General features: G+C 40.2%; 1 protein-coding gene across 1 annotated transcript in view; it reads left to right on the plus strand.

Moving 5' to 3' along the window:
* Positions 1-461: 461 nt before the first annotated feature.
* The window catches only part of crb2a (crumbs cell polarity complex component 2a), a 28,074-nt gene continuing 5,651 nt past the window's right edge, over positions 462-22,884 (plus strand). The window contains exons 1-7 of the mRNA XM_071917548.2: positions 462-528; positions 16,195-16,887; positions 19,088-19,283; positions 20,639-20,778; positions 21,086-21,256; positions 21,355-21,468; positions 21,760-22,713. Of these exons, the coding sequence (XP_071773649.2) occupies positions 462-528; positions 16,195-16,887; positions 19,088-19,283; positions 20,639-20,778; positions 21,086-21,256; positions 21,355-21,468; positions 21,760-22,713 (2,335 nt within the window). The remainder of the gene's footprint in view (positions 529-16,194; positions 16,888-19,087; positions 19,284-20,638; positions 20,779-21,085; positions 21,257-21,354; positions 21,469-21,759; positions 22,714-22,884) is intronic.

Below are 22,884 nucleotides of genomic sequence, written 5' to 3' on the forward strand. Positions count from 1 at the left end.
TGTTTAAGGAGGTTTCGATAGGATCTCCTCCATCAATAACTCCCTTAATTAATTTTAAGGGGATTTTGCATGAATTAAGGGGTGAATTAATGCAAATGAATGAAAATGTAAGGTTATTGGTTTGTAGAGCTTTGTAAACTCTGCTTTTAAATAAGTGCGATGCCAATAAATCTCAACATGAGACTGATCCACCTCATGTTTTCCCGCCCTCCATCTCCTCTCATGGCTGATTACACTCTCCCACTCCAGTCCAGGGAGGGCTGTCTGTGTTGGGCAAAGTGTTACGCTCATTAGCAGCCGAGCATGGACCGTCTCTAGCATGCCAGCCCCAAAACACAGGGGGGAAACCACATCAGGAACTTCTCGATCGGACTAAAGGATGTCAAGACTTTAGACTTCACAGTTCTTTTTCCTGCATATTTCCTTGCGGTCTTGTGAAGACCCGGGTCACTTGGGTTACCATGGAGTTTGGGAAGGTTCATTTGAATCTCAAGACAGTGCTGCTGACAATGATGATGTTCAAATGGGGTGAGTAGTGAGACTGATGGTTTTGTATGTTTCTTTTTAGGTTTTCATTTCAATGGAAGCATAACTTTAGATTAGGGAACACATAATATGAGCTATAAATATGGGTTTTCCCTCAATAGTTTAATAATTTCTCTCAATAATATGCAACACTTGCACATTATAAGCCCCATACTGAGCAAAGCAGACTAAAAGATCAATTCATGTGACACAACTTCCTTACTGACTGCTATAAGCACTAATTAGGAGGCAAATGAGGGAAAACCCATAGTTTATGGGCTTTACTTGTAGAATACAATAGTGCAGAATAAGATGCTAATAAGTAGTTTGTAATGACTAATAATGAACCAATACACTACTAATATGCATGTTAATACGCTTATTAATAGTTAATATGTGCTCCCTAATCTAAAGTGTTACCTGAAGTATTTAAGGTGACAGGTTCTAAGTCTCATGGGAGACGGAAGTGTGGCCACTTGCCAGTTGTTTGTATGTAGTTCGTAATCCTTTTTCTGCGAAAGCAACAGGTTACAAGGAAAGATTTATTACAGGGGCATAAATATACTGTATATATATGACTCCAAGCTTTATTATATCATAAGGTAACAGAGAACTCAGTCACAAATGCATAGTACCTCACATGTATTTGTGCTGAGAATGATTACAACCATTTCCCCACAACTGGAAAATTCTTCAATGAATTTTCAATTTCTTATATTAGAAAGGTAGTACTAATCATGTCTTAGAAAGGAACTGTTAATTTCTTGGAAAGAAGCATGAAATTATGTTCTAATTATTGGGAAAATAGAGAAAGAGTTCAATGGTGGAGTTGGCACCAAAAACAAATCAACCTCTGCCTCTTATTTTTCCAATAGTTGTAGTTTTGCAGTTCTTTCCTGGAAACTTTTAGAAATTAACAGTTTCTTACCAACTCCATCAAATCAATAAAAAAAAATGTATTTACATGATTTAGTTCTTTCTTGGAAACCCCAAAAGAAATGAGCAGGTACTTACCAACTCCACCAACTGAACTCTTCCTCTATTTCCCCTATAATTAGTACATAATGTGCTTCTTTTCCAGGAAACTTCCTAAGAAATTAACAGTTACTTTCTAGGAAATCATTAGGAAATTGCGGACCTGGAAAATAAAGCGTTACCATTAAAACTATTTCATTTCATAAATTCATATTATTCATATTCATATTATCCAAGGAAGCACTGAGGATTCTGTCTTCTGTCTTTCAAGCGAAAACCGAACAACAAGTGGTCTCAAGAATTCCCCTTCACATCAACGCTTTCAGAGATGCTGCTTCATCAATAGTGCAGGAGTGGTTTTGGGGAGGTGCTTGTTTTTTTTTTTTGGCCTCTCCCCTCTCCCACTATATCACAGCCTCAAATAGATAGAGAAGTCGGGGGTGGTACTGGTACGTCCTTTGTCACTCATAACCATGACAACGGGATGGACTAGTTTCCAGACTTTGAAAAACATTAGCATTTGCAGGATAATTACTTTAATTAGTGTTTGCATTGATTCTGTTGGACCTCTTTGGACAAATAGCTTCACTGGAGATGCATAAACATTAGTAGTTGGTGTTTAATTGTGCCATTTATTGTAAAAGTTTTGGCTTGAACAACGACAATTACAATTAAAGTCATAGTTACATAGCACCTTTCTTAACAAGGTTACAAGGTAAAACAATAAGAAGAAAAAATTTAAATAAAAACAGTAAAACATTGGATACAGATAATAGATAAAGGAATAATACAAAGGTAAGAGCAGGCAGTACAAGTCTAATCAAAGATAGGAACTAAACATACATATACCAAACCGAGATAACCTTTTAACACCACTATTATGAGTCGTTTTTACTACTTTATATTGCCCTTTCTGCCAAATTTGACAAGTCAATAGTTCAGAGGCAGCGGTCCAACTTAAATCATGCACGCACGCTCAAACATGGATGAGATCACTGGAGAAAAAACCTCACTGGGATCTGCCTGTGACTGAACTGAGGTACAGTATGAAGGTAATGTCAAGAAAAGGCTGCATTTTTTTCTAAAAACAATAGTGCCCAATATTTAATTTGAATTGCCAAAGAGCCCAGGTAGCAAGCTTATGCAGCAGCATTAAGATGTGAATGTGAGATCTACTCTTTTGATTGCTGATAAGGTCAAAGGTCAGGTATTAGGGAAAAGAGGCGGAAACAGACACCCTCATATAATACCCCATTTATAAAAACATAACTTTAAGACCAAAGCAAGTTTTCTGGTGTTAATAAGTGTTGATTTTTCAGTGAGAGTTATTTGGAGTTGACAAGTGTTGATTGGAGCGTTGTTTGTCCACTCATACAGCTGATGTGACTCTATAGCGGCTGTTAAAAACTACCTAAAAGTGTTCAAATCAGTCTCATTGGTGCGGATTTATATAAACATAGTGGCATAGTGTTGATTTTTTAGATGTCCATGGTTAGTCCACAAAGCCACACCTAGGTCAAATACATATTTAAATGATCTGACGGCCCTTGAAATACCTTTTGACTCACTTGGAAAACTTGGAAAAAAGCATGGGCGTAGGAAGCACGGGGGACAGGGGGGACATGTCCCCTCCAATATTAAAAGATGATTAAAATGTCCCCCTCAAAAAAGAAACCACGACATTGTGTTATTTTGCCTCCGCATTGAAAAATCAACCGAGGGACTTTTATTTTGAAAAGCCTTTGACTTCGTGCAGTGTGGAATGAAGTTGAATGAAGAGAGTATCTCCTTATGAAAAAAGTGCGCCACAAGAAATAGACTTGACAGGGCTTCATATCGGTGAGGAGCAGACAGCAGCCAAGGCAGCGCTCCAAACTGCAGCCAAAAACAAAGCTGCATAGATCATGTGAAGAGGTGTCACTCTGGCCCTAAATTAAATATCTTGTAATCACGTGTTCTGTTCTGCAATATTAAAAGCATTCCACTGACGTTTTGGCCCGCAAAGGCAGATTGTAAAGAATATAATGGCTTACATTCTGATGCAGGCCTTTGTGGGCAAAACGACAATGGAATGATATTAACTGTGTAGAAAAAATAAATACATTTATATTGTGAGCAGAGTGATGCTTCTTCACGTGATCTGATGGAGCAGAGCAGTCAGCGAGCACAGGGCCGTTAGTGTCAATCATGATGAAGAAATTCATGGTAATCAAACGGCAAGATGTCCAATCAACACTACTGGTCAGGTGCCGGTAGAGAGAGAGAAAAGAAAAAAGAGGATGTGCAGCAAATGAAACGTATGATATTGCGCCAAGGAGGAATAAATGTGTAAAAAGTTATATAAAGCTAGTTTTCATGACTGTCAACAATAAAAGGTCAATAGCTTTGTTGCCACTGCTTCCAAAAAGCACAGACATCTGTCCGTCAGTTATGTAAAGACAATACTTTGTCTATTTGCCTCAGTGTCCTGTATGCTTGTAAGTAAGTATGTAATCTTTCTCTGATATTATTACAGCACTATATTTTTGTCTGTGCTGATTTTTAAAATGGCAAGGTAGGTTAGGCCTAGTTGTTTTGCAGCTAAACTTAAACTTAATTCTTCACCATATTGGATGGCTTGCATCTTGTCTGAAACGTTTCTTTGCATGGCTCATTATCCTGCCGTAATGGAACAGGTACTATGCTGGCTTTTTGTATGTACTTTATAATTAACATCTTTTCAAGCTAAAGCCAGACAGTGTTGTAGCAGGGCTTGGAGAAAAAACACACTTAGCTCTTAAAAAGGACCAGTGCACCGCAAAAAATAAATGACTAGAAACCAGATAATATCAGTGCAGTTAGTTGGAAGGAAAATACAACTACATAAAACACTGTAATTCGAAGACGGAAATATTATTATTGTTATTGTATTATTATTAATGACAAACAGGCGAAACTACTGTAGATAGATTGGCTGAAAGCCTGCTGCAACCAACACATAAAGTCTGATCTGTCACTTAGCACCTGAGTCATTCTTAATTTATTTTCAGATAGCCTTTTTAAAAGTTACTAGAAATCTATTGCAGAGCTGTTTTTTTGGAAAAATGTTCCTCCTGAGGAGCATGCCCCCGGACCCCAGTAGTCAAATCTGTCCCCCCCAATGGCCAACTGCTTCCTCCGCCCATGGAAAAAAAGAATACTAGCAAATACATGCATTTGATTACTTTATGCACTTGTAATTACATTTATTCGAATTCTCTCAATCAAATCATTTGAAAAGGAAATATTTGTACAGAAGCAAACAGTACATGTACAAAGGCTTATGCTAATGGAACTGACAATGTTTGATAGGACAGTCAAAAGTACCGTACTGTATGTTAGCTGACATTTTTTTAAATTTCATAGGCTTTTAAATCTGAATTATACAATCAGCTTTTCTGATTGATGTTACTGTGATCTTGAAGTGTGAAATCAAGAAGAGTTTGTGATCTAATCATGACATGTTACGTTGAAATAATGAGATAATTAAATAGTGATCTTAACAAGAGAAAATTCTATACATCAACCATCAGCAATAATGGTCACTATCAGCTTTCAGTGACATTGCTAAATATTTGATTCTAGGGATTTATTGCTGTTACACACAATGCTCCCACAATGAGGGGAGCGTTTGCCATACTGACTTAAAATGATTAATTCCAAAATGTTTGTTAGTTCATTTTTGTCCACCACCAGTGGCTAATAGAGAGGAACAGTTTTTCAAAAAAATTTTTTCTTCAGATTTTTCTTTCATCTAGGGAAAATTGAACATAGGGGCAGCCCTCTTCACCCTCCCATTTTTCATGACTTTATTTCAGAGATACTCATAAATCATTACAAGCTTGTCTCAAGAGATGAGATGAAATGCTTTGATTCTTACTGCCTTTATCTTGTCTGCTATGAAATATCCAAATGAATCGCTTTTGTTTGGCCAGTACTTGCTGGCCAAACAAAAAGTACACATGAAGTACACTGCACATTAATTTTCTTCTTAACAATCTCTAATAAAGTAACACACTGTTGTCAATAATATAGTAATAAAGTAATAACTTTCTCTAGATCTCACTATGATATAGTTTTGTTGTGAGTCTTATATGGTTTCTGAACTTTGAGTGTTCTTAGCTATGTGCCTTGATGCAGTCAGCTGTCCAAGGCTTTTCTTCATTATAGCAAACGAAAGCTAAGCTCCTTGAGAGGATAAATGATTACCTTTGTTAACATATAGTAGAGTAGTCAATCTGGTAAACCTTTAAAATACAGGCCATCAATTACGCAGTAATGACTGGAAATAACTAAGTAATATCCAAGTAAAATAGATGTAATAAATAGTTATAGCATTAGAATGACTGGTTTCTGTTGTTTTCTGTTGTTTGTGTAGAGTTGGTATGGAGTCACTCTACAGTAATGGGAGATTCTACATGTTTGGCAATTTATTGTCCATAGGCTGACAGGTGACAAATATGCCATTCACTGAAAGCAAAAATATTTTACAAGCTTGTATCACAGTTACATTATAAAAAATTATAAATGAAAAGGAAATTTGTCTATACTGTTGATTTTCCAAATTTGTCAGTTCATAAATATGGCTTCTTTTGTTTGACGGGGTAGTTACACGAAAATCTTAGGTGGAAGATTAAGTAGCAAAACTATGAGCAAAGACACAAAGGAGTGAAAATTTCCATTTGTAATTTTGCAAAATTCTCAAGTCATTACAGCATATTGCTCTGCAGACATCACTGAATCTGTAAGTCAGAATGGACGGCCAAGTTTGTGTCATCGCAACACACTTGGTGGCAAAAAAGATTGGCCGCTAATCTGTCCCAACGCCAGGTCAGAGACAAAAGACAGCCAGATTAATACAGATTAACCAGGAGTATAGGGGATGATATCGCTGAGAGAGGGAATTTGGCTGACAGAGAGAATGCTTAGTTTGTGTTTGTGTGTGTGTGTGTGTGTGTGTGTCGGTGTGTGTGTGTGTGTGTGTGTGGATTTGTGATTAACTTGAAGAGGAGTGTGAGGTGGACAGAACAGCTGAGCTATGGATCTGGATTGGAAAAGAAAGTGTGTGTGTGAGAGAGAGAGAGAGAGAGAGGGAGAGAGAGAGGGAGAGAGAGAGAGAGAGAGAGAGAGACACTAACTGCCACTAACTGATTCATTTATTTGGTCGCACTACAACTGACAGTGCAACATGAGTCAGCTCTGCTAACACCAATGTTTCCACATAGCTGGTATTCTAGATATTATGCTGCCTTCAAGCACTGTCGGAAATATCAGAATTACGAGTTGAGCGTACATGAACGATATAAACAAGACGGTAAATCTGATTTTCTGTGATCAAGTTGCTGAGATGTCACGTTTACTGGCAGAGAGCATGGAAACCTTGCCAGTAAATGATGGGAAAAGTGATGTATTTTTGTTACATTTGAAATTAAAATGTATCACCCCATATGTAAAATGCCAGCTTCATGTTAAAGATTCTAAAATAATGGGCTATATCTTCTACATGTGTCCATATAGCAGTGGGTGGAGTATATGTGTGCTGATTGTGATATGGGTCAAATTTCCAAGGCCAAACTTTAGCCCAGTCCGCCACTGATCCTGGCTGGCCTATTTACATTATGTGTCATGTCTGATTGTAAGTAACAACTTATAGGATCAGCCTTGTGTGTTCGTTCTGTGTTTAGACGTGAGTCATGGACGAGCCGCAGTCTTGCGTATGACTCTCCGCCGTGTGTGTGGGAGTGCGCGAGTTCAAATCTGTGTTAATCTAAAACTGAAAGATTATAGTTTATTACTCACTGATATGTGCTGCTGTTACTGCCTGCATGGACTGTATTTTCCATGATTTTCCTTATTCAACAGATACCCATTATCATACTAGAATCTAATATTGTGTCTGTGTTTGCACCACAGAGCACAGAACTCATGGCAAAATTTAACAATTGAATGGCCAATATTAATTCCTATGTTATTGGGGCATGTTGTAGTATAGGTGGCAATAAGCAGCTTGTTTGGGCATAAGTGTCTTAAGTCCCATTCACACAGGACTAGTATTATGTGGGGATCTCATGTAATGAATTGAATGAATTACCTCCTAACCTTGCACAGGTAAATTTTAAATTCAATCAAAAATTGAATGCGGTCAAGATTTTACAATTTGTCACCTCCTCATTGAGCAAAGCAAAACTTACAAAAAAAAAATCCTCTACACTATCAGGTAACATATTAGGCAATATTATTCCCCGTGCAAATAAGGTTTCAATAATTATTTTTACATTTTCTATTTCTGTACGCATTTTAAAGCCCTTACAAAAAAGTCGCATGTGAATTCAAATCACATGTGCTGTTTGGACAAATGTGTGTTTTTCATATGTGAACACGTGGATTTTCCCATTTCCCATGTGAAAATGACATTTTTGCCTGTGAATTATCTCTTTGCATGTGAAATTAAGTGGAAATATTTTCACATGTGGAAAAAAACACAAATGAAATTTTCAAATGTAAAGTAAAAACTGTCACATGACAGAATACAACTTGGGAAAAAAAAATTCAGATATGAAAACTGTTTTCAACTGATATCATATCTCCCCCAACGTGTTTATAATTATGCTGTCAGTATATCGGTATATATTGGTGTAAATGTGTTCCTCCTGATATGTGGGTGACAGAATGGACACATGCTCGAAGTCCAGGCCTGAAGCCATAATCTGTGCAGGTCCTGCCACCAGGAGCTTAGAGGAGCAAGGGGATTGGCCCAAAGAAGCCAGAGAGATTACAACAGGGTAAAGGCTCTGGAGGTCAGAGAGGCTGTCAAACCTGCTTGGAAGGAAGAGGGGGGAAGGAAAGTAAGATGAAGAGTGGAAGAAGTGGGGGATAGATAAGGAGAAGGTGGTGAAGATAGGAAAGTCGAGAAAGTTGGCGAGAGGGAAGGGAAAGAGCGGAGAGAGGATGAAGACGAGGATATAAGAAGAGGGAAAGGATGTGCATAATGAATCCCATTGCAGTGTCATGGCTTAAAATGTGGTGTTCAATCAATCTACTTAGATAATGCATCCATAAAAAGTGTCAACACCTAGGTAGCCTGTCTGAATCAGTGGGAAAGGGCCTATGTGCTGTTACTGAAAAGGCAATAGTTTTTTTAATAATAGATTTTCTCAAAATTCATGACGCATACTGTATAAAACTTAGCGTAGCTTCACCTCTAAAAAGCTGTGCATACAAAAAGATGGAAACATGTACACCTTTAATTATAAAATGCTTTATACAACACCAATATGCATGTTTCCTACAATAGATCACAGACAACAGTGAATTTATGAACATGTGGACAAGCTAAATTGTAAACTCCTACATTTAACCATAAACATTGGTCTCACTTTTGATTTATAGTTCAACTCTCAATTCTGTCTTGCCAAGAAAATACACAGATTGAACAGATTGAACAGATTGAACAGATTGAACAGTGAACAGATTCAACAACAGATCCTGCTACTGTGATTTTCAATTGTTGGACTGTGGGTCCAACGTTTTAGAACATAATTTCACCAAATAGCATTTTTATGGATAGAAGAGAACATAGCGGAGAGATACCATGTAGAAGAGATAGTTCCTGTTTGGGAGACCGGATCTACTTTTATTTTTAAATACTAATTATAGTGAAAACCAAGAATAGAAATACAAAATGATGAAGGACCCAGGATTGCTTTATTGTCTTAAAAGCAAGATCTGTTGTTGAATCTGTTCACCAACGTGTTAAATGTCAGTTTTTACATGTTTGCCCTAGTCTCATCATTACATCGAGGAGACTTGAGTTTAATCTTGAAACCCTTCACAGCCACCTGGGGATCTTTTAGTCTGCAGGTGGCTAAATCTCACCAGGAGCCCGCCATAATCTGTAAAGTTCAAACACAGTTACTGTCTGCTGGTTTCCTGAGAGAGGGGAGGATTCACTTCAGTCACAATTGGACGTGACAACAACCTTCTGGTGCCAAAAGGCAGTGGCAGGGTTAAAGTTGCAAAGCTGCCTTTGCCTGGCATGCCTGAGACTCGCTGCCAAGAAGCACATGGAAAATAAGATTACCTTAGCCCAGATTGTTTATTTTCAACCAGAGCGCACTAAATGATCAGACAGGATACAGAGCAAGTGCATAGGCCAAATGAGGTGAAGCTGTGGGGGAACTTCAGCTGACCGTCTTACTGCTTCATCGGATTTTGGTGGCACATTTTGGGATTGATAAGACATAATAAGTCTTGCATCCATGTTTAATACAGTTGCGTTATATTGTAATAATTGCTATCTCTTGTGTTTGCAATTGCCACCAGCAGTTAGATAACTACTACTGTTACTTTCAATAATGATCATAAAAATAAAACTAAGTTAACTCCCTAAACACTTTGCACCTACTGTCTCAGTCTATCCAAACAATCTTTAGTCATAGATGAGAAGTGAAGTAGGAGCAGAGGGGAGGATTCTCTAATCAAACGTGACCATGTGACTCTCACAATTCAATAATCCAATCCACAAAAAACGTCCATTTTAACAAGTCATTTACTCTTATATTTAGCCTTCAAATCTTATGTTTTTCTACCAGTGAGGTGAGATCACTTCACTTGTTTCCAATGCAGCTTCACTTGTTTCAGGAATTTTCTAGAAATGAGTGTCAGTCTGTTGAAACCAGTCAGAATAAGGGAGATCACTGCACTGCTATCAAGAAAATGACACTTGATTCTACAAAGTCCTTGAAACAAGCTGACTTGCATCTGAAACAAATGAAATTATCAAACCCCACTAGCAGATTTTTTCACTTATTTTAAGAAAATTACAATTTTAGGACTCAATAATAGACTAAATAACTTGTTAAGATGGAGATTTATTGCAGTGTAGATAAGACTCTTGACTAATAACAGTAGCACAAAATTCCTTTCGTCACAGTGGTAGCTATAAACACAAGCTTCCAGTCCACAGTTTTAGTGAATCCAATCTAAGTGCTTGACTAGATGTGCCTCCTACTACCTCCTTAGCCACTGCCACTCCTATGAATCACAAAATTCAAATGGTCACATGGTAAATTCTTGGGGCTGGATCCAGGCTCCGTCAGGGAGGAGGTCACCGGCCCTTCCAAAGCTGGCCAGCATAACTTTTGCTATTGTCATAGCAACCTCACTCTGCTAGACGCTGGGAAGTGTAGAGATTGTGTGTGTGTGTGTGTGTGTGTGTGTGTGTGTGTGTGTGTGGGGGGGGTGGTGGTGGTGGTGGTGGGGGGGGGGTACAGTCATGTGTTTGTTAGTCTCGGGGGCAGGGCAAGAGACGGTGTGGTTTCTTTTCTCTTTGCTGCTTTCTGGTATCCAATGGTTTCCAACGGCAGGTGGCGAGTGAAGAAACAAATGGAAACACAATGGCCACGTGGAGCGCTCATGAAGAACCCAACAGCTTCTTTGTGAATCCTATAAGCCTGAAGGTGTACACACACAGCACTGTCCCACTGAACAGTCAATACCTTATGGAGCCATCTGAAGTCTCCTATTCAGATCAAGCCATATGCTTAGGCTTGTTGTGACACAGACTTCAATTAAAAGCTACTTTTTTCATGGCTTGAAAGTAACACTAAAATTAAACAGAGAGCATACTGGCACTTTCCCAGTCTAAAGTGACTTCCTTTGGGCCATGATCTGCCCAATCCATGTGTCTCTGTTCGGCTGTGTTAAGACCTTGCATTCAGTACTAGTTGCAGCAATACAGTGGGGTGGAACCTGAAAGGGCTCTAATGATTCCTTATTTTTCTTGTTGAGAAAGGGTACAGAAAGTTTTCCCTGCGGGTGCTCATTTCTTTGGCTAAGCACAAGTGTTGGCTTTGTACTGTGCATGCTCATTAAGAAATGTTAGGTTATGAACATAACCCTGGTTTCTTGTGTATTGGACACTAGGTGCAACACAGGAGTATGTTTGTTTTTTTGCCTTCTCTGACCCTGTATTTGAAGCTTTCTCATTCACACCCAAGGGGAAATTGAGCATTTTGTAAGTGGACAGCCCTATCATTCACCAAGGGATATTTATGCAACATACAGCACGCTCAAGCCCCTTAGTTTGTCCTGCAATACATCAATCCTGGTAAGGAGTGATGAAGGGGCCTGAAATTGTTGCACCATGTTCCCTTTCTTCAAGGAACCAGAGTTATATTGATAGGCTAATGTTCCATTTCATTGAGTTCAATTTGAGCAATAAAGGAGTGTGAGAACATACAAGACTGTAAAAAATAAAAGTGAATAAGTAGCAGCAACATGTTGCTGCCTCTTGATAGTCTGCTAGTATGACCAGGTGCTCTAAGGTGTGCATGGATGGGTGTTAAATCTGCCTCCATGCATTTAGTGAAAATGGATAGGAGCCTGAGCAGTAGTACTTGCAAGCTATAGTTCGGCAGAGTGGGCATAGGACAATGAAGTGTCCTTTCAATTGATGTTTGTGAACCAGTCTTATTGAAATAGTGGTAATGTTAATATTTTCTGCTTGAAGCACCTTAGGTATTTGTTGAGAACGTCAAGGTCTACTATGGAGCCCAAGCTTCTGTTTATCTTTGGTACCACATAATAGAGGTCTGCGCTGGCCCGAAACTAAGACTGACTGTAATGCAACATTTGAAGCGAAAACCTGACCCTAAACCCAAGATTAAAGTTCCTATTTGAAAGGCATAGTTGTTTATGTTCTCTCTCCCCTCTGGGAATGAACACTGCACAGAAACACACACACAAACGGGATGGGATATTCTGCAGGCACACAACGCTTTGCATAGCTGTTATATTAATTCTATATTCATTTCATCCCTTAGAGTAGGTAGTAATTCTTCACTAGATTAGATACAATTTGTTAAGATTTGAATGGTCACTGTAGTGAAATTGGGTCATTGCAGCTGCAAACAACAGGATATACTGTAGATGAGAATAGAACAAATATAACATTTTGAGGATGATATAATAAATACAGATACAGCATCTTGATCATGCTAAAACATGAGACAATTATTGACAGATTTACAGGTTAGCAGACAATATGTACAGAAATGTAACCAGATGCGCAAATGTGTTTATTGTGTGTGTATTGTTAGGCTGTGACCATATGGGATGCTTATTTGAATGAGTCTGTGACCTTCTCTTTTTTTGATGTTTTGGTCACAGCAGGTGCCTGTCTCCTCCAAACTATCCGCCTTGGCATTTAGAAGTAGAGCATTTTGGGGTGCTATCTTGGTGCCTTGATGTAACCAATCATGCACTGTGGCACTGGGGAGGAATCATCATCTGGGGAAGAATCCTTTTGAGGGGCAAATCTTGAATCTTGAAGGGAGAATGCTCTACTGATAAGTGAGAAAGAGAGAGTTTATTTTTTTATATGATAAGGATAGGTTATCTGTTTATAATCATTATTATTGGGGTGTTGTGAGGGCAAGTGATGAAGCATGGTTTACACCACCAACAGTCTTTATTAAAAATTATTAAACTAGACACTCCTTTTTGCAATAGAGCCAGTGTGTGTGTGTGTGTGTGTGTGTGTTTGTGTGTGGAACAGTCAATGTGGATGAGGTGGCAGGGAGGCATAGTGGCTAGAGAGACGGTCCCATAATCAAAAGGTCACAGGTTCAACATCCATACAAAGCAACCAATGTGTGCCTATCAACAGCCATGTGTGTGGTTGAAGTGTCCTTGAACAAGAAACTGAACCCCTACATGCTCAGTCATTGCAAGTCTCTGGATTAGAGCATCAGCATTTGAGCATCAGCAAGACCCATTTTTACCTCCTGGGTTTAGGGCCATTGTAGACACGATCTGTAGGCATTAACACAAGTCAAGCAGTTGTATCCAGTTTGTTTCACACTTTGGGAATCCTAGGTCCTAAATCCTAGATTTCGCCATGGGTTCATGACCATTGCAATGCTTCTTGAGGGGCTCTTAACATTCCCGTGGACCTCAGGCGTAATAGTCGGGTGTGCTCCCTACTGGGAAACACTAATGGTCTCTGTCTTTGGTTTAATGTGGTGAGTTCAAAGGCATGAAGTGATGATTATCTATTTAGATCAGTAGGTGGAGAATCGTGCAGGGTCAAGGGAGTCAGCGTCCCTACGGTGTCGACACCTAGAATCTTTCTGTCTCTTCACCACTCTTAACTCCCGTGTCAGGTAATGATGGCAGGAACACGGCGGTGTTAAGAGATTAAGTTTATGGCCATCTGCCTGGCAAAAGACAAACAGTGTCCTCAGTTTGTTATTGGCTCGTCATTATGCCTCTCTCCTCCTGTCCCCAAAAGTCCCGAACGATGACCAACTTTTGGGACATTCGACGAGTGCGACTATCTAGAGACTTATCCGATAGCAGCTACCTGTTTATCTCATTAAATATTCTCTCCCTCTCTCTCTTCCTCACTCGATCCCCCTGCTTTCCCCTCCCTCCCTCGCTTCATTGTTAATATCTTCCGCTTCAATGAGAATTTGGAAACAGAACACTGATCAAAGTGTCGGGAGGCTGGGAGTGGGAGGTGGTGGGTATTTTAGATGGGGAGTTGGGATTGGCCCAATTTAAGGAATGTGGACTGATTCCACACAGAGCTCACGGCATTGGCCGGTGAAGGGAGACAGTGAATGTATAGTAAATCCTCACAGAATGACACCATCCCCCTTCAATGGTTCCGTTCCATTTAGCAAAGCAACGTACAGAAAGGTCCTACAGGCTCAGACAGCGACTGTATGCACAATACATTCATGGTTTGCTCTGGCTACAAGTTAATTGAGAAAACAAACATTACAGCTAACAAGAGAGACAACCTATTGGGCCTGCCTCATGTTCATTTACATTGTAACTTGTGAAAAAACCAAAAGGGGAATGCCAGTCAATTTCGGTCAATCAATATTTCTGAACATGAGCAACCATCTCCTAAAACTAGAGGAGTAAAACAAACTGTAGTGTGGGATGTCACCAGGATGTAAAGTCTGGTGATGACATTGTATGGGATGCACAGCCTGATGATGAACTGTCATGCCAATAAAGCACCTTGAATTGAATTGAATTGAATTGAATTGAATTGAATTGAATTGAATTGAATTGAATTGAATTGAATTGAAATGAATGAGGGTTCAATGTTGTGGGCTCTACAGTTGTTTGTGGTTAAAAGAATTTGTTTTATATGTCTTCTATCAAATCTGAGTGACAAATGTATCATTATTCTCACAAAATCAGCCTGGGTATTATCATAGTAATAATTTCCGTAGTAAAAAGTTGTAATAATTATCAGTAGTAGTAATTTTGATTTCATTCAGAATGAAGCTGTACTATTCTTTCCTATGAAATAACAGATTAGACGGCAAGACAAACTCTGCTCCCCAGCTACGGTAGACAGTACTGAATGGTCACTCATTTGTACATAATGTGATTAAAATCTGGGGCTAACAGATATGTGAACAGTGAAATTCAGTGGTATTCCTCTTTAAATTGCTATGTTAATCAATATGTTTAATTTTCATAATGAAGGCTGCTTCAGTCTTTAACTATAAGGGTATGGGCGGTAAGGTGTTAAATGGGAGTTGCCGTGTTGTCGTACTGGATCAGTCTACAACAAGAGCCAGTGACCTGAAGAAGTTATCAAAGCATGTTGAATCATCTGGCACCTAGTCCGGCAAGTGGCCACTTAATATAAACTTTGCATCTATCCTATGTACTAAACCAGTGATTCTCAACCTTTTTCATATCAAGGACCGCTAATGTAGTACAAATTAGGCCCACAGAGCCCCATTTGACCCAAATCTGAGAATATTTGTATTGTTAGATACGATTTTGTCCAGAATTCAATGACTATTCAATTCAATTCAATGATTGTAGGTAGAGAGATAACTATGGCCAAAATACGTAGTCTACATTGTATTAACTTCTTGTAAATGAAATAATGAAGTGAAGTTTAACAATTCATCAATTTGCTGGGGACCCTCTGGAACAACCTCAAGGACCCCTGGTGGTCCCCGGACCCCACGTTGAGAACCACTGTACTAAACTATGCTGGCGAGAATTCAAATACCCAGATCTGGAAGCTCATATTGGCCTTTTTTTTTTTAGGTTTCTATTTTTTTCCCTAAACCCTATTATCTGTCAATGAGTAGTAACATTGACAGATAAGTGGTCAGTGGTTGTGGGGGGTGGGGGATTTAATCTCACCATGACTGTGAGGACTCTCCCACACAGTTTGTCTTTTCAAATTAGACGAGAGGAGATTAAAGGAAATGTCAGAATGAACAGTCGTAATGGGTTTACAACCAGGTGGCCCATTTTGGTCACACTTGATCAACGTAGTTTATCCTCTGATAATTTTGCCTGCTAAATCATGACAGATTTTGTCATTTCAATATGTTTAATGTATTACTACTGATGCTAACAGATGTATGTGTTGTGAATGTGAAAAATATTATAGTATAATACTGATTGCCTCTGTAGGGTTGCTTTGGTTACAGAAGCATTGGTACCATATTATTGCTAATGCTAATGCAGCTAATGCATACCCACTTGCCATGATGCATGTTACATTGGATCTTCTGTGTTATTTGTAGGCCTATGGCATGCCTTAAACCAGATACTGCATAACTGCTATCTAGGAACATTAATTTACAGCAACATAATGACGTATGACATGATTCCTTTCATTTTCAGGAATATTCTGCACAGCCACATCAGACAAATGCTTGTCTGCCCCCTGCCAGAACGGAGCAACCTGTGTCGACACCATGGACGACTACGCCTGCATCTGTGCCAGAGACGGGGTCCGATACATGGGCAAAGCCTGCGATGAGCTCTACGATGCCTGCTTCTTTGCGCCTTGTGAAGAATGCACCAGCACCCCGGGCATGGCAGAATACCACTGCATCTGCCCGGACGGACTAACGGGCGACAACTGTACAGAGGAGGTGGACGAGTGCGAGAGCAACCCTTGCTCTGAGCCTCGTTCTGAGTGTATAGACCGGCTGAACGGCTACTTCTGCCGATGTCCCGCCGGGTATGGAGGAGAGAACTGCCAAACGCACGTGACTGACTGCATAGACAAACCTTGCAAGAACAACGGGACTTGCATATTGCTACCCGAGGGCTTCGAATGCCAGTGTGCGCCAGGTTTCGAAGGGGAGACCTGCGAGGAAGATGTGAACGAGTGTTTATCGCACCCTTGCCAGAACGGGGCTATCTGTATAGATGGAGTGGCAGAGTTCCACTGCTTCTGCGTCCCTGGTTTTCAGGGCTTCAACTGCGAAATTGACATCAACGAGTGCGCTTCACGCCCCTGTGAAAACAACGCCACCTGCATCAATGAGAAGGACCGGTACCTGTGCGAATGCCTGGTCGGGTTTGCAGGTACATACAAAAGTCGATTGTCACACACACAGACACACACACTTATCCATTTGAATTTACATGAATTCAGGACATAAAGAGCGGCACGGAAGAGGATTAGGGCCACATGTGAAAAATGTATTTGAGTTCTGAGTTTAAAGTCAGAATTCTGAGATTCTGAGATTAAAGTCAGAATTCTAAGAAAAAAAGTCAGAATTCAGACTTTAAACATAGAATTCTGACTTTAAATTCAGAACTCAAATACATTTTTCACATGTGGCCCTAATCCTCCTCCGTACCTCCTACTGTCCATAGGTATCATTATGAGAGTCTGTCTATCTGTGTTAGCCTCCTCCAACTCTGTCTGACCTTGAATAGGAATAAGCAGGTAAAAACAGTGAATGAATAAATAAATGAACCAGGCCATAAATGAATAAAGATTCAAATCTTTTTCCATGCAAGTTACATTTGGGCTGTAACAGTGTAGTGCAGCACATACAATATAAGTTAGACAGGGAGCAAAAGAAAATGCTAAACACATTCAGTAGCTTCCCAGGTACAGCTTCTTGAGGGAAAACAATTAGCTTCCAGCATTTGTGAATTTCTTTTAAAATTGTGAAGGTGTTTGATACTATGCCTGTTTTGACTAAGGCACTAATGGATAAACTTTGGGTGAGTTGTCTCAAAAGAAAAGGAGCCCACACACCAGCATAAAGCCTCACTCAGCCTAGCCTGATAGCAGGCTAGGCTGAATCATTTGCTTAAAACTTTCTTTGTCTTCACTTTTTTGGCATTTTCTGAGCATTTTTGCACTATGTCAAATTAAAAGAACCATTTTTTTTCTTTAAATATCTCAGCTTTTTAATGAGATCACATGCCTTGCATGTGTCCTGGCATGTGGTTTCCTTTCCCCTTTTGATGGTGTTTATGAATTTCTTTGAAATCATTCACCACAGTGGTAACATAAAATCAGCATTAATCATCACCCAGTAGCGAGACAAGGAGTTTCTGCATGCTGCCAGTAGGCTATATATTACAGAAGGTTTGTTATTCTACAGCATTTTCTACATATTGTTCATTGCTAGGCTTTGCTCATTCCAAAGTGTTTTGTTTGTTCCTGATAAACAGGGCATGAGGAGTATTTTAAGTGCACAGTAGGAAGTTTCGTTGAGGCATCTTATCTCTGACTCAGCCTCCGTCAGATAAACTCTCAGTGCGGAGTGAGAGAAAGCACTCCCATCGTTGCTTTTCTTACACTCGTTTCTTTCTCCAGTAAGCCTGGTCTGTGTCAAGGGAGCTTCATTGTTATCTGTGAGTGGCTGGGGCAGATCAGCTCCGATGCATTCCTATGTCGGTCTATCAGTTTGTTTTGAAAATCTAAAGTAAAGGCATTCATCAGTTACAGCTATCTGAAGACCAGAATAGAAACACCAAGAGAGAAGTTGGGCAGTTCATTGAAGATTTTGTGTGAGATTTTGTGCTTTCACCAAAAGATCCCTATGGTCACTAAATGAACTACTGTACTAATTGTCTGGAGAAAAAGCAAAATCCCACCATAAACAGTAATTTACCAGAAGTGTTAATGGCCGAAATTACATGATTACAGCAACAGCCCATATTCAACTAATCCCCCAAGCACATCTACACATGAGCAGGATCTACACTATCAGTCAAAAATTTGGACACACCTGATTGAATGTACTATGTTTTTCATGATCTTAAATCCATTTTGATCTAAAGGCTTATGCTTAAATGCTTGAAATTTGTTTCTCAGACAAATATAAATAGTGAAGTTGATCCTATGTATGAATTTCTTTCCAAAGCCTTTGCCTTTCCATCAAGGCAAAGGGCGGCTACTTTAAAGAATCTAAAATATAAGATAGTTTGGATTTGTTTAACACTTTTTTGGTCACTGCATAATTCCATTTGTGTTATTGCATAGTTTTGATGTCTTTACTATTATTCTAAAATGTGAAAAACAGTAAAAAAAAAAATAAAGAAAAATGTGTGTGTCTAAATTTTGACTGGTAGTGTATTTGGGAGAATAGACAACTTGCACTTGTGTTGTGACCACACAGTGAGGATATGAAATGCTTCTTACAGTACTACTCTACTAACCACATACATTGACTCATCATCATCATCATCATCGTCATCATCACCTTTTTATTTCTCTCCCAATACTTTCTCATTATATCCCCATTTTCTCCACCTCCATCAGGAGTGAACTGTGAAATTGAGGTAGACGAGTGCGAGTCCAACCCTTGCCGCAATGGAGCCACGTGCCACGATCTCATCGGCATGTACTCCTGTGAATGTATGCCTGGATTCGACGGCGCTGACTGTGAAGTTGACGTGGATGAGTGTGCCAGCGAGCCTTGTCTAAACGGAGCTGTCTGTCATGACATGGTAAACAGGTATGGCAAAGCCTGTGTTTATTGACCCCTCATTACATACAGTTCTACAGATGCATAGGTCTGTTGAGAATGAATTACAGAAAATAGAAAAGGGGGATAACCCTGGGTGATAAGTGGGGATAGGGTTACAGAATTGTTAGCCTTTCTATAATATAAAACTCATTTGGGTGTAAAGACCTGAGTTTTTTTCTTTGGATTTCTTTGGATGACCGTTCTAGGATGTAACCTATATCAAATACCAATATGAACTGATAGCGATGTGCAGAGTAACAATAACAAAAGACGGTTCTCCCACTTGTTTCTTTCGATTATGGTATGAAATATGGTATGGTATCAAGTCAGCTGTTTGACTTTCTTTCCATTGTCGTGTCATGTTATCCTCCATGTTAATGCTGGCTTATCTCAGGTAAATGATGTAAGATTAACTTGTTGCCATGGCAACGCTCACAAATTTGAACTTGAGAGTTCAAATGCAACTCATAGGTTGCGTGCCTTGGGATTCGATTTTGTACCACATATCCAAGTGGTCCAGATCTGAATTGGAAAAAAATGGGAAACTTTCAGCTGCAGTTTAAACGTAGCCAAAGTCAGTTTCTGATGTTAAAGGATAAGGCTGGTGTTTTTTAATGCATTTCTTACCGTCAACAAATCCTATGAAAATAACAAAATCAACAATGAATGCCCAGTAAAGCCATGTCTCAGTAGCCATAGAAAACACGTCAAAGAGCCACGCCGTTGCTCTGGCAGCATATTTTATCATATCCGGGCCGGCCGACTTTTTCCTCAAACAACTTAATAAGCCGACCGTAAACACGTTTTCCATCTCAGGAAAGAAGTTCCGTAGCACCGAAAATAGTCCCCGTCGTAATGAAGAATTTGTTTCCATTTGAATTTGATTTGGTAATAACTTAACAGCCTGACTTTTCATGGTAACAGTTAGCGATTTTTAAAATTGAAACTATGTCTTTGTGAGCTGTATTTAAAGTTTTTTAGCTTACAATTGGAGCCAATGACTTCCGGGTTGAAGGCTAAAAAGGGAACGTGGGAAGTCAGAAAGTAATGGGAGCAAACGCATTGTTGATTTTGTTATTTTCATAGGATTGTTGACGGTAAGAAATGCATTAAAAAACTCCAGCGTTATCCTTTAACTGACTAACTGAGGAGTCTTTGGCGGCGTCTTGGGAAGAGAGGAAGGAAGTTGTTTGTGTTTCCTAACAAAACAAACCATGTAGCAATTGAAACAGAAACAATGGTAATCCCGTTAGACCTTTGAGAAACGCCCCTGGAGAATCCCTTGGAATTATTGTCTTTATTGTTTGAATTTTTACATCCCGCCATACTTGTGTCTCCTGCAGCTACGAATGTGACTGCACTGATACAGGATTCACGGGTGACCACTGTGAAGAGGACATTCCTGAATGTGCCTCTGATCCCTGTAAACATGGCGCCACCTGTCTAGAGGGAGTCAACGAGTACAGCTGCCTCTGCTGGCCAGGTATTTCAACTTTACGGCAACATACAAAGGGAATTTAAGGGGCTTCCTGGTCGCTTGATTGGCTAAAACGTATGACGCATATTGTGTCATTGTGGGTTTGAATTTGGCCTGGGACCCTTGTTGCATGTCATCCCCCGCTCTCTAGAATCAAGCAAAAACTTCTGATGATTCTGAACTATGATTCTGATAAATACTTACATGAGAAGTGCGCAATTAATTGTGATGCTGCCCATTTTTATACAGTAAACTGTTGTGAAAGGGGTTAATATAAGATATGCAGTTACATTTACTGATTTTTTCTCTCTAGGTTATGAAGGACAGAACTGTGAAATTGACATTGATGAGTGTGCGGAGCAGCCTTGCGAGAATGACGGAGAGTGTTTCGAGCGTTCGGACCCCTCTCACTGGGAGATGGAGTGGGAGCTCAGTTTTGCTGATGCTGCTGGATATATTTGCCAGTGTCAGCCTGGATTTGCAGGTCGGCAAAATAAGAAGAATCAATCAATAAGAATCTCAGTTCTTACATTAACATTTTCCAGTTTCTGTAAGGCGTTTGCTTTTTCTTTTACGTTATAGGAGAGAACTGCTCTGTCAACATTGATGAGTGTGAGTCGGAACCCTGCCAGAATAGTGGCACTTGTGAGGATCAAATCAATGGCTACACCTGTACATGCGCTGCTGGATTTATAGGTAAGACCTACACTGTATTCACCTCAATACCACTTTCTCTATTTTGATCTCATCCTCTCCTCTCCCTTGCACCCTCAAATACATAGACTGAATACTCTGTAACATGTAAAATCTGAAAATCTGTGTTAGCACATAGGTACAAACCTTATTTGTACCTATTTATACCTATTTGTTCAGTTGACTCAAGAGGTAATGGAGGCATGGAGGCAATTGGAAAGGTTGGGGTGGTGCTCTGATGCCCTCTAGGTGTCAGCCACCACCATATCTAACCATGATGTCATCTCCTCCCAGGTGACATTTGCGAAGTGAACATTGACGAATGTGAGAGCCAGCCCTGTCAGAATGGCGGTTGGTGCGAAGATGGCGTGGCTTCCTACATCTGCCATTGTCCTGAAGCTGAGCCGGGCAAACTTCCCTGGGGAGGCGATAACTGTGATGTCAAACTCTACGGCTGTGTGGACCATGAATGCCAGAACGGAGCCACCTGCCATCCGTGGCTGGAGGGTGAAGAACATGGCCATACTTGCTTATGCCCTCACGGCTTTTACGACGAGCAATGTTCCACGCAAACGACGTTCTCCTTCTCAACCCCAGGGTTCATTCATATCGAGGTTGTTCTGGAAGAGCGGAGACGAAGGGAAACCGTGCACCGTGTTCACCACGGGCCCGGGGTTCAGCTACGCTTCCGGACAACAATACCGAATATGTTGCTCTTCTACAGAGGCGATGCGGACAACCACCTCTTGTTGGAGATTGTCAGTGGCGGTCTTCATGCAAAAGCCATTTCTGAGGAGTCTGAACTGGATGTCACATTTGCTGGGTTGGTTAGTGATGGAGATTGGCGGGATGCTCATGTGTTCGTGGCCAAAGAGGGCCTGGTTTTGATTCTGAAAGGCCCCGGCTGTGATCGTGAAGGATGCAGAGTTACAGATAGTGGCCCAGATGGACCACTTTTCCACCCCTCTGAGGCTTTCACTCAAATCTATGTGGGTGGAGCACCGGAGGAGCTTCTAGAGCACACTGTAAGCGGTGCAGGTTTCATTGGATGTATGGAAGACCTGATGATAGACTCTAAGCCTATCCTGCCCCAGTCACTTCCAGGAGAGCAAAGCCATGAACTGGGCTGTAGTAAGACTGAGTGGTGTGAGCCTGATCCCTGCTCTGGAAATGGACATTGTGTGGACCTGTGGACCAGCCACCGCTGTGACTGCTATCGTCCCTTCCATAGTGAGAGCTGCTCTGAGGGTAAGCAATTTCACCGCCAGCTATTTCTTTAAAGCCTGTTTTGATAAATCTGTGAAACCAGTCCTTAGGTATAATATTCTGTGGTTGCACTATTCGTTACAAGGAAACACCTACCACTGTAAAATCTATCAATCTCCATTGCTGACCATTAGGAATTGCAAAAACATCATT

The sequence above is a fragment of the Centroberyx gerrardi genome, chromosome 2 (genome assembly GCF_048128805.1).
Source record: "Centroberyx gerrardi isolate f3 chromosome 2, fCenGer3.hap1.cur.20231027, whole genome shotgun sequence".
Taxonomy (NCBI): domain Eukaryota; kingdom Metazoa; phylum Chordata; class Actinopteri; order Beryciformes; family Berycidae; genus Centroberyx; species Centroberyx gerrardi.